General features: G+C 40.6%; 1 protein-coding gene across 1 annotated transcript; it reads left to right on the forward strand.

The window, feature by feature from the left end:
• The first annotated feature begins 214 nt into the window (after positions 1-214).
• znf532 (zinc finger protein 532) lies at positions 215-11,677 on the forward strand. The gene is made up of 9 exons (XM_067574619.1): positions 215-933; positions 4,007-6,386; positions 6,815-6,996; positions 7,881-8,057; positions 8,844-9,006; positions 9,278-9,586; positions 9,671-9,783; positions 10,526-10,664; positions 10,771-11,677. Exons 2-9 carry the CDS (start codon positions 4,038-4,040, stop codon positions 11,263-11,265), a joined length of 3,927 nt encoding a protein of 1,308 aa, XP_067430720.1. The 5' UTR covers positions 215-933; positions 4,007-4,037; the 3' UTR covers positions 11,266-11,677.
• The last annotated feature ends 1,371 nt before the right edge of the window (positions 11,678-13,048 follow it).

Here is a 13,048-nt window from a genome sequence, read left to right on the forward strand (position 1 = left end):
ATTTTCTTTACTCTTGTCTTGTTTTTTTTTTTATTTGTAAGGTATCTGCGCTCATCCAAACAACTTCTTTTTGTGCACTGTTGTTATTTTTGTGGCCTAATTTTATGGCAAGTGCAAGGGACCAGAACAGGGATTCTCTTTTAACCATGTCTCAACCTGATATGAAATATTATGTGTTCTTGTTTAATGTATATGACAATATACACATAGTTTAGTGAGAAATGTTGCAGTGTTTCCTGGGAGCTGGGCTCCCTGCTCCTGCCTGTGTGTTTCTGAGGCCGTATTGCAGCACAAGGCTTTATGTTGGGTGACCGGAACCAGCTGAAACCGGTTTGAGGCAGACTGAGGGCTGACAGGAACAATGCCGTCTCTGTGCTCCACTGAGGGATATAGATAGTCCAGGCTACTCCATGGCGGCCCTTCACAGCTCAGCCACTAGCTACCATGTCACAGGCACAGACCCTGCCGCTGCTCGACGCCGGCTAGATGTCTGCGTGCTGTGCAGCGTGGCTCACACAGCGAGGGGAACAGGAAGATTTGGGAAGGGACGAGTGCAGGGGGACGTGGCTGGCTGGGAGTCTGTGAATCTGCAGCCTAGAGCCTGCCTCACACACACGCACACACACACACACACACACAGGAGCATGATCTATCTGTCTGTTTATATGTCTGTGTGCTGCTAGTGGTGCAGAGAATGACTAAGGAGGATCCTTACCAGGACCACCACCACTTACCAGATCCTTGGATGTAACCTGACCCTGTATTCTGGGCCTTTGCCTATTTGTGAAGAAGCAGGACTTTTTTTTTTCTCAGGCAGGGTGGGGTGGATGGCTTTTTGTGGGTTAGTAGTGTTGTGACTGTGTTTGTTGCAGGATGGAAGAAAGGAAGGAAAGAAGGTTTGGCTAGTGGCTGGAGAGGGACGGAGGCAAGAGGGTGAGGAGTGGCTGATTCTCTTGCATGTTTCCACTATTGTGATTTTACATTCACTTTACTGAGATTGTAGATATCTTACTCAATGTGTAGATTTGAGGTGGTAATGATGCATGTGTATTAAACTGGAGTTGTTGAGAGGTTCTGTGTTGTGTGTTATTCATATTTGTCTGTGTTTAACCTTCATTACTTTCTGTGTCAGGCTGCTCTGGCTGTCATGGCTGTGACTAGCTGTTCTTTCCACCAGGCCTTTCTCTGTCTGCTGCAGCCTCACACAGCTCAGCAGCCATTTTTTCCCCCTCACTGCATATCTCGCCTGCCCTTTTCCCTCCATAACATTTCTCCCTCTCTGTGTCATTTTGTTTGTTAGCTTCATCATTATAGCTATCCCATCATCTGGACTGAGGATTGTTGCTTAATGAAACCAAAGCTGAGGCTACAAGATATGGATCTTTGTGTGTATGTGTGGGTGTGTGTGTGTGTGCAGATGTGGTCGCCATGCATTTGGATCAAAGAGCAGCACTGGTTTAGCTGTATGTACAAGCAGAGCAGCTCCATGACTGTACCTTTTTGTCTCCAACATGCATAACACATACAGACACAGTGCATTTCATTCCTATCATCATTTATTTGCAGTGCTCACTATCAAAAAATTAAAGACTGGTTTGTTTTCGAGGAATTATAAAGTTCTTGTTTTTCTTGTGTTAAATAATATAAAACATTTTGCTCACAGAATTCACTGACATGAATAAACTATGGTCATTGGTTCTTTCTGATAAACTTGATGCCTGTACGCTTGAAAAAGTCCATCTTTAGATCTTCTCATTCCTTATACCACATTATCAAAAGCCATCTCTGCTGCCACCATGTTCAATTTACATTTCATATTGCATTCAGCTAACATATGTTATATTCAGTGCCTGTCCCAGATAAGAAAAATACTCAAAATTGCAACTAAACTCATATATTATATTGTATTAATTATTTAGACCAGACCCATCATTCTACTGATTATAGATCGTAAAATATAATATTCTAAAGGAGGAACTCTCTGATATATTTAGGACATGATGCCGGTCCTTGCACTTTCTGTCAACAACTTTTCAAGAAAATCAAAAACGGATTTAATTGGCGCACTGGTATACTATTTGCTTTTGTTTAATTATAGCAATGCGAATCATGTGGTGATTGAAGAGTGAAACTGTTTTGCTGAGTACCCATATTTAATGTCATGAAAATGTCACATCTACCCCCCATGTAGACCAACGTGTGGTTCTGAAGTGCTTCTCTCTAAAACGGATCAGTGATGTTATCTGATAAAAGGGAGAATGTGGCAGAAATAGGACTAACTGTACACACTAGTATGTACATACTATACGTCAGCTGGACTTTTTTTTTTTCAAAAGAGCTTTTCATCAGTGTGATGCATATTTTGATTTGAAGAGTGAGGAGAGAGGGCTCAGCTCTGTTGGCTCATGCATAAATGAAAAATCAAGCACCAGAAAGCAGTGACTAAGTCATGGTTAAAATGGTATTTCATAGGATGAGCAGTGTGTGGACACTGGCACACCATGTGGTAACAAATGAAATTGCAAAACTAAAGCTTGAGTTCTTGAGCCTAAAACCACCACAAATCATACAGCAATTAACAAAATATAGTAATAATTAGCAAATACCCCTAAATCCTATACTTACCATCTCAGTCAACATTGTGAGCATCTACCAAAGCTGGAAATAAGTATAATGCCACAACATTATCATCAGATATACATTTGTGATAACATACTACTACAACTAGAAGCCTTTCCACTGATAATAAATTAGAGACCACCTTTATGAACTCAAGTTGGCAGGTATTCATTTTTTTTGTAATAAAATGTTACTGACATTTTCTTTAGTCTATTGCTCAATGGCCAAACTTGGCAATACTGTCAGCAGTGTAGGAGTAGTACAAAAGTATTGTATATTGCCCTTCCTTTCAACAGCATCCAACATTTTCTTGTTCATGTAATTGTTCCTTCACAAACTGCCTAATTGGGCAATCAGTTCATGATTTTTCCAACTTTAAGAAATGTGTTGTGCAGCTGTTTCTATTACAGCCAACAGTCAACAGTCTGCAGTCTGGTAAATATGAATAGTGCTGTTAATAATTCATTCTGACTGGAATGCACATTCGCCCTCCCTCATCAAATAATTCCAGAAATTCAATTAAAATTTCTCCTTTGAAGAATGATTGCATGTTTGTTTTGGTTTTATTTACTGGCACAGACACTATTATTTCTATTCTTATCATCCAAAATGTCTGATTTTCTCCAGGATTACAAATTTTTGTATTGTTGCCTTCATAACCCAATGTGACACTCCAACTTCATCAAAACCCAACAGCCAAAATGCTGATGAACAGGATCATATTAAAATGGCATTAAACCTAAGCAGGTTCTGCTCTCAACATGAATTGCCTAGACCAAAAGAAAAGGTGGCATTTGGGACTAATGATAGTGATGTTAGTGATTAAAGCCATTTGTCAATCACACCTTACCTTTAGAGACTGATGAATAAGTCAAATCTTTTGCTCGCACAACGTATCCTAAGATCTGCAGAGAAAATTGCCATGACATTTATCAAGCATATTCATACCCACAAATACATGAACCTTTCCACTATGGAAACCACTATCTATGGATATTATTAGCTTTCATCTTGCACAAACATAAGACTAAAATGTCAACTTTAAACACAAGACACCTCATAGTCTAATAAGTAGATGAATGGCATGAAAAGAGCATTCTGCACCAGATCACAAAAGATCAACTGTATTGGTATATTGTGTTGAGAAATAAACCATTTTTTCCCTGTCTTACTAAATTATCCAAGACCAAAAGCAAGCAATAACTATACAAATTTGGTTACCTTTAATACATTTTCTAATCAGATCAGAAGAGGTTCGTTCCAAAATATGATATCTTGCATAGTATGTTGAAGAACACATCATATCATTACATATAGTTTTTAAAAAATCTGCAGTTAACATGACTTACATTACTCATTATTTTTCTATTCCATCTGTGTTTTTCAGGTGATCTCCTCATCAGAGCAGTGGCAGGACCATGGGAGATATGAAGACGCCAGACTTCGATGACCTGCTGGCGGCCTTCGACATCCCCGACATGGTGGATCCTAAAGCTGCTATTGAATCTGGTCACCATGATGACCATGATGGCCAGCTCAAGCAACCCAGTGGTGGGGTGACTACCAATGAAGACGATGCCCACAACTCTTCAACAGGACATGACGTCGGTGTTAGTGTCATTGTCAAGAACATTCGAAACATGGACACTAGTGAGCATGGTGGTGCCACATCAGAGAAGGATGGTCATTTCCACTCCCATCCCCACCCTCATTCTGTTAGTATTGGTAATGGACTTCATAATGGCTTCTTGCCAGCTTTACCAGCTGGTACTCATTACACCAAAAATGGATGGACAGTCCCCAGAGAGGAGGGACAGCCAGTTAACAACTCATCATCTACCTTCAATCAGTTCAGTCCCATTTCAAGTGCTGAGGAGTTTGATGATGATGATAAGATTGAGGTAGATGACCCAGTGGAGAAGCAGGGTGGTCAGTCATTCTTTAGGTCCACTACTAAGAAAGAGGAGCAGAATCCCAAATCTCCTGTATCCTTGGACAATGTTTCTAAGCCCACAGCAAACGGAGACCTAAAACCAGACCAAAACAACAACAATGCCACTTTGGGAGGTTCCAAGTTTAATAAGACCCCTAAATCAAGTTTGCCGGAGGAGGAACCCAAGGAAACTGTCCTCAAGTCTCAAAGTCAGGAATGCAAAGAGGCTGGAGAACCATCAGGGCTTGGTAATGTGTGCAGTATCTCCCAGATCAAAGCCAAGTCCTCTGCAAAACTTTCGTCTTGTATAGCAGCCATAGCAGCCCTCAGTGCCAAAAAGGCAAGTGCTACAGACTTGGGTGTTTTGGATTCTTCTACAACACAGAAAGAATCCATCCAGGCAAATGAAAATCCTAAAGCTCCAGAGAAGCCACATGAACAGGAGTCAGCCCTGGAGTTTGCAAAAAGACTGCTATCAAGACAACCGGACAGTCCCTCTAGTGTCATCAGTGAAGGTAGCTGTAAAGGTTCCCCTGCCTCAAGTACAGACACCACCCCGGTCATCCCAAAGGTCAGGATCAAAACAATCAAGACCTCAACTGGACAGATCAAGCGCACTGTCACCCGAGTCCTCCCAGAGTTTGATCTTGACGGTCTGAAAAAAGGAGACAATTCCAATAGCCCATCTGTCTTGGCTACCACCAGTGCAATTTTCTCATCTCCCACAAGGTCCTCATTGCCAACCACAGTAGTAGCTACCAGTGGAGGCCCTTCAATTGAAATCACCAAGCAGATGACTATTAAACCTGTGGCAACAGCCTTCCTGCCAGTCTCTGCTGTCAAAACAGCCGGTTCCCAAGTCATCAACCTGAAGCTGGCTAACAACACCACAGTCAAAGCAACAGTCATCCCCGCTGCCTCAGTGCAAAGTGCCAGCAGTGCCATCCTTAAAGCAGCTAATGCTATCCAGCAACAGACTGTCATGGTACCTGCCTCCAGTCTGGCTAATGCTAAACTAGTGTCAAAGACAGTCCATCTTAGTAACCTCAATCTTCTGCCTCAGACTGTGTCCTCTGCTGCCTGCGATCTCCAACGGGCCCTGTCCTCCTCCAAACAATCCCAGCATCAACAATCACAACAGCATTCACTTCCTGCTGGCCATCCCTCAAAGAAAGTCTCCAGGGTTCAAGTGTTCACCAGCTCTCAAAGTTCTGTAGTGGATGCCTTCAATAAAGTCCTGAGCAGCATAAATCCTGTCCCTGTATATGTCCCAAACCTCTCTCCACCAACCTCAGCCTGTATCTCTCTACCCTCTCGTGGCTACAAGTGCCTGGAGTGTGGAGATTCCTTTGCTCTGGAAAAGAGCCTGACCCAGCACTATGAACGTCGCAGTGTACGGATCGAGGTCACCTGCAACCACTGTGCCAAAAGTCTAGTATTCTACAACAAATGCAGCCTCTTGTCTCATGCCAGGGGGCACAAGGACAAAGGAGTTGTCATGCAGTGCTCGCACCTAATCCTAAAACCCATCCCTGCAGATCAGATGATAACCACATCACCCTCATCAGGACCACCCAACATCACTGCCACCACCTCCACCTCTCATGCACAGGCACCCACTGGTCAAATCCAAGGAAAAGTTGCCAGCAGTGGGTCCCAAACTACAGTAATTTCAGCTCCATGCAGTGCTCCTCATGTGGCAGCCATGCCCTTGGGGGATGATGCATCGAAGCTCTGCAGGCACAGCCTAAAATGCTTGGAGTGTAATGAAATGTTCCAGGATGACAGCTCACTAGCCATGCACTATCAACAAGCACCGGAGTCCAATGGGCAGGTGTGTATATGTATGTTGTGAACTGCAACTTATTATGGTTAAATTTACTTTAAAGGATTCTAAATGGGAAAACATCAATTTGACTACTGTTAGGTGTATTGATTAACACAACATGGTGGGCTATGAAGAGCCATAAATCTTCTGTACAGTCTAATTTAAGTAAGTTAATTCAATCAAAACACGTTTTATCACTTACCTCTAGTGTTACTGGTTTTAAGGTACTATCATGTGGATATCACTAGATGTAAGTGACACAATATGTTTTTTGTGTTTTTGCTGACCTGACCCTTTAACTTTATATGACAAGGAGGATCACACCATCCTTTATGTAAAGTGTAACCCCTCATATTCCAGGTGCAACAATTCTATATCCATGATAAAGCACAATGACATGATTTTTTTTTATTTCCTCTTCTCTGTGATTATAGAAAACCTGCACTATCTGCCAAATGCTTCTCCCAAATCAGTGCAGCTTTCTGTCACACCAGCGAATCCACCAGCACAAGTCTCCTTACATCTGCCCAGAGTGTGGTGCCAGCTGCCGTTCTGTCCACTTCCAGTCCCATGTCACCAAGAACTGCTTGCATTACACCCGTAGAGTCGGCTACCGGTCAGTCACTACTACTAGGCGTTATTTATTCGCATTTGGTCTGCTCTTGTGCTGAGATAAATTTTCCAAAGTTTGAGAGCAAATTCATTCAGTTTTAATTTCCAAAACATTTCTTCCGGTGTCTGATAGTGAAATCTGACAGAAAACCAGAGAACGATATTTACCACTGAGTAGCATCCCTCCTTTGTAACTTAAGTGTAAGTGGCCATATTCTGACTTTAATGAGTCTTGCTCTTGCTTTTCCTTCAAAGTGCCACTTACAATGTCATTTTCTAATTACAGCTATTATTACATTATGTTTGCCTCAGCTTGACAATACCATATCACTGAAAATGATATTATTCACAATGAAACTTGTGGGGAAAAAATGGACAGTCACAATTCCTACATGGACACACCCAAGATCCAGGCCATTAAAAGCTGAAAACAATTATGCTTCAATTATGGACCCAAGGCTGATCTATCAAAATTAAAATGTTGTCTAAAATGTTGCAATGTTATAATTTATTTGCATTCTCATCTGTTAATGATATTTTTTAGAGCGATTCAAGTGTGGCATTGTGAAAATACAAATGTGACATTATACGGCATCTTTTTATGTTTTAGCTGTAATTTAAACTTGCAGAACATTACGGATTTAAACTCTGAAATTCAATGCCTCTCTGTCTATAACAACCTAAAGAAAAGTCACTGTCCTTTTCTGGTTATACTCTGATGTCACCAATCAAGAAAATTATAAAAGACAATCCTAAATTAGAAATGGCAAAGTGCTTCTGTCAGAGGAATGAGTTAAATTGACTTTCGCTGAGTTAAAATCTCATTTAAGTCTGACTTTTGCAAATCCTTACATTTTTCTCTCCTGTCTCCTTCACTTCTCCCTCCAGCTGTATCCACTGTAGTGTGATCTTCGCTGATGTTGCAACTCTTAAGTCTCACATCCAGAGTAATCACTGTGAGGTCTTCTATAAATGTCCTCTTTGCCCGATGGCCTTCAAGTCTGCACCTGGCACACACTCCCATGCATACACACAGCATCCAGGAGTGAAAGCAGGAGAGCCCAAGTAGGTTGTCACATGCTGTATGTACAATCAAAAACACTGTAAACACTGATTAACATGATTTATATAATGTTATACCAACCAAATCTATTGTAATTCAATATTCTGCTAAAGACAGAATTCAACAAAGTGTATTGCACATTTAGAAGTAAAGTTTAAAATGACCAGTATGCAATATATACTTTATGCACGTACATTTTCCTCAAAGAATTGCCAACTGCACACATACACATCAACACACATCTACGCACTCTTCCTTTCAAACATCTAAACACAATGTAACTTAATACCCATGTCCAATTCATTTTTCTGAGGAAAATCTGCTTGCTGCTTCGTCAGTAGCAGGATTTGTGGGTTTTAGACATGGTGGCTTTACTTGGGCTTGTTTTTTTCCACACAGCAACCTTTCACTGACTTACATACTGTCCATCTTTAGGCACTACTGATGATTCAGGTGTTCAGGGGCAGGTGTTTTTGCCCTAAACTGAGATGTCTGATGGCAATGAACTGGACCACGTATTTCCAAATACTCTGATCTAAAACTAAAAGTTTGTTTAGAGATACAGGCATTGGTGATACACTGCCTTTCCAACAGATTTGGATAAAGATAAATGCAACTGTTTATTAATGGCTTCATGTTTTGTGCAAAGAAAAAGATACTTTAACATTTGCTTGAAAATAAGTGGAATTTATCTAAACACTTCAGTTTTCACATTTTTTTTCTTTGTATATAAATTAAGTCTCTTATATCTTGCAGCAAACTCAGAGTGATTTTTTTCTGTCTTTCAGGGTGATATATAAGTGTTCCATGTGTGATACCGTCTTCACTCTGCAGTCCCTGCTCTACACACACTTTGACCAGCACATCGTCAACCATAAAGTTTCAGTGTTCAAATGCCCCGACTGCTCCATGCACTACGCCCAAAAACAGCTCATGTTGGACCATATCAAGGTATGCATGGAAAGCCAGTCATTTCGAGACATTCTTGTTAATCAAAGCCATTTTTTATATCCCACCTTAGTTGATTAATGAATCTGTTCTAAACATTTTAATTAACATTTTTTATTAATTAATAGTGACACTAAATTACTATTTTAGTTTTCAAAGTTTTGAAAGCCAATCAAATAAGTTTGCTCTAGTTGGTTTAAAATACCAGCACTTTATAAAACTTAAAATGTACACAAAATTTGTATTTATAATTCCACGTGTGGATCCTTTGCAGGCTATCCATGGGACCCTGAAGACCATCGAGGGTCCACCAAACTTGGGTATCAACCTCCCTCTCAGCGCCAAGCCTACTAATTCAAACAGCAGCAACAGCAACGGCCCCAGTAATAACAACAAAGATGGAGGAAATCTCAATGTTCGAGACAAGGGGGAAAAGAGGCCTTCACCTTCACCACTAAAGAAAACTAACTGCTCAACCGACCTCAAGAACCCTCCTGGCTCAGGATACACATGTGGAGACTGCAATACCCTCTTCGCTTCCAGGGAGGTCTTTGTGGCTCACATGAGGCGCGACCATGGCAAGGTGAATGTCTGAAACGGAACACATAACATGTTCTTACTCATCTTTATTTCAGGTATCTTATGTATTCTCCCTCTCATATTTCAGATACTGAAGAAGCACCCATGTCGACAGTGCGACAAGTCCTTCAGTTCTTCCCACAGTCTTTGCCGACATAACCGTCTCAAACACAAGGGCCTGCGTAAGGTCTACACCTGCCCGTGAGTACACATACTGATCCTTAAGGGCTCCGCATGGTCCCCACACCAAATGCAAGCCATATCCTCCACAGCTTCGTGCACACTCTCTGCAACAATTAATTTATACTCAAGCAAATTGTGTTCTTGTGCATGTGGGAGTTGCCAACGTGGACAAATTGGCAAGCACACAAGTTGCTCCTGCAGTAAAACGTCGCACATGATGAAACTTTCACAGCAGCTGCATGTTGCCATGAAGCACATGTTATTACTTGCGTCCTTTTCCTCTTTATCTTTAAAAGAACATCTGGTTACAAGTGTGTTTTTGAAGGAGGCGGAAAAGGAAGTGATGGCTCGGGGGCTACAAACCAATGAGCCCATAATTGCAGTTGGCGTGACAACAGACCATGATGTTTCAAATTTTAAGAGGTGTACACTGGATACTTGTGGCAGCCGTAATTACGTAATTGCAAAGATTCACAGAACAAAAGTCCAGTGCGAAAACCATGCATGTTCTTGTCCATGTGGGGGTTGCATATAATTGCAGTTGGCGTGGTAGCAGAGCACCAGTTAAACACTGGATCCCTGCATCAGTTTACACTTCACCTAGCTTAAATACAGTACACTTCAAAGTGAAAATCTTCAATTGTCTTTAATACTTGTTTACTAAAAAATGCATGCAAATGTGCATATGCAAATAAAAGAAGACAAAATCAGCTTGCAAGGAGTTATAAGTTATAATTGTTATTTTTTTGCACTTTAATAGGCACTGTCCAGCTCTCAGTCAGCCGTTCACTAAAAGAGTGCTGCTGGATCAGCACATTCAGCTGATGCATGGAGTCAAAGACCCCGAGGGGAAGACTGCAAACTCTGATAATATGGATGTTTTACCTGACAAGGAAACGGTACCGTGGCACAAATTTGCAAACATACATTGAATCATTTTACCTTTCAAGTGAATTTCATAACTCTACCGTCATTTCTAACCCATCCTTTTAATCTCCTCTTCAGACTCTCAGCCCCAAGAGGAAGCCACAAGAGGATGAGGGGTTACACTCCAGAGGCTCTGACTCACAGCCGTTGAAGAGGCTCAAGGTGAACATCCTTAAAGTTCACAAGTGTGCCGTCTGTGGCTTCACCACTGAGGACATCGCCGCTTTCCACAAGCACATTCCCCAGCACAAGTCTGATGGCTCGTCCTACCAGTGTCAGGAGTGCGGCCTCTGCTACACCTCCCACCGCTCGCTGGCCCGACACCTCTTTATCGTCCATCGGCTGAAGGAGCCGCAGGGTCTTGGCCGATACAATGGACGGGGCAAGGACGATGATGAGAGTCAGAGAGAGAACCAGTTAGATGTTACAGATGAGAACAATGACGGGACACCAAATACCAAATGCAAAGTGTGCGGGAAACTGTTTGAAACTGAGGGAAACCTGAATACTCACATGAGGACACATGGGATGGCGTTCATAAAGTCAAAGAGACTAAGTGCGGCCGAGAAGTGAGAGGGACACACTTTTTAACCATTCCATCTAAAGCAAAATGTTGTAGTTTGTAAAACTTGTAAACAACTGTGGTTATACTGTATATACATAATGTACATGTAGCGTACTACAATATGTATACAATATACTCACAAAAATATGTAATATACAGAATGTCAAAGTCACTTTATGTGTCTTTAAGTGAACTGAAGATAGTTTTTTGTATACACATAGATGTTTCTATAGGCCTTGAATAGATCTTTTTTATAGAAGAGCTTTTTATTTTAAACTGTTTCCATTGGTGTCTTCTCACTAGGACTAGATAATGTATGGATATATTGTTGTAATGGGATTAATCCTCATACAGTCAGCAGTGTTCTGAATTTACAATGCTGCTAACGTCCAACGAATGTCTGAAAGAAAAAAAAATAAACATATACAAACATTTTGGGAGCCTGAGGTTTCCCCAGTACAGGTCACACCTGACATCTTCTATTTGTACTTAAAAGTTGAGAGGAAGATTGGCATCAAACATTCTTTATTTTTTAACTAACATTTCTCCCTTGGCTTCTCTATTACAATACAACCCTGGCTTTGTTCTGCTTTCTAATACATTCTGAAACGATTGATCCTAAAACTAAATCTTTGCATAAATATGTGAGCAAAAGCTTACATTAAACATCAGATGACTTCAGGACAATCAGTTGAAGATGAAGCCTATTTTCAGCTGCTTTTCGTTATCGCCTTGTCCAAGTTATTATCATTTGCATATCAAATGAACACACAACAAAAATTGAAAATAAATAATTTTGAAATTAGTTTAAAGCTCCTGATTTTGTGAATAATTATGTCAAACACTTCACATCAAAAACAGATGTCTCCTAAAGAAAAACATATGGGCCAAAATTTTAATTTGCTTTTTAAAAAAGGTATCTTGTAAAGGTGCGTGAAACTTTTTTATGTTTCACAACGTCATTCCTGTCTTAATATATATATATATATACATATATATATCTATATATATATATATATATGGCAGCTCTTTGTGATTAAACTCACTTATAAGTGTTTATTTACCTGAATATTTAGAATATGAGATACTAAGCACTTGCCTTTCTTTTAACAGCAGTCTTCTTAACAGCATATTACAACTGCCATTTCAAGACAATGTTTTTGTTTTACTTTTTACATTCCTTCAGTTTGTGGTTCTTTGGTTTAATGTGAAGTCATAATGAATGTTTATTGACAGGAATTGCACTGGGATTAACATCTAAACTGAAGAATGTAACCTTGGCTGTGAACCTGAATGATTCATACAAAACAACCCAGTGCAGTTAAACGAACAATAACTTTGACATAAGAAAGCTGCCTCTAAGATTGTTTCCCATTGCTTTCTTTCTTCCAAGCATTTCTAAAATCCATCATTCACTTTGGGACAGTAGTTTTTCTATTCTGACAATAAGACTTTAATTGTTTTGCGCTGTAAAACTGCATGCGAGAAGCAGTCTGTGAATTGTTTGTTGGTTAGAATGTGTCTTGCTGCTGCTGCTGCTGCTGCTGCTGCTGTTTTTAGAAATTTCTGATGCTCGTGTACAACGCTGTTCTTTATGTCAATAAAAGATGAAACCTGCCAAGGGCAAGATCTGATGTCGACTGCACATGAGACATCAGCTCTTCCTATGGAAATATAACAGAAATCCTCTCATGATCATTCATGCTCATGCTTGCATAGCGCTGTTTTTGACCTCTCCCAAACCTTAAAGCTGCACTATTCAATATCTTTATGGGTAGATGGATCAAATGA

Source organism: Thunnus thynnus, chromosome 19 (assembly GCF_963924715.1).
Source record: "Thunnus thynnus chromosome 19, fThuThy2.1, whole genome shotgun sequence".
NCBI lineage: Eukaryota > Metazoa > Chordata > Actinopteri > Scombriformes > Scombridae > Thunnus > Thunnus thynnus.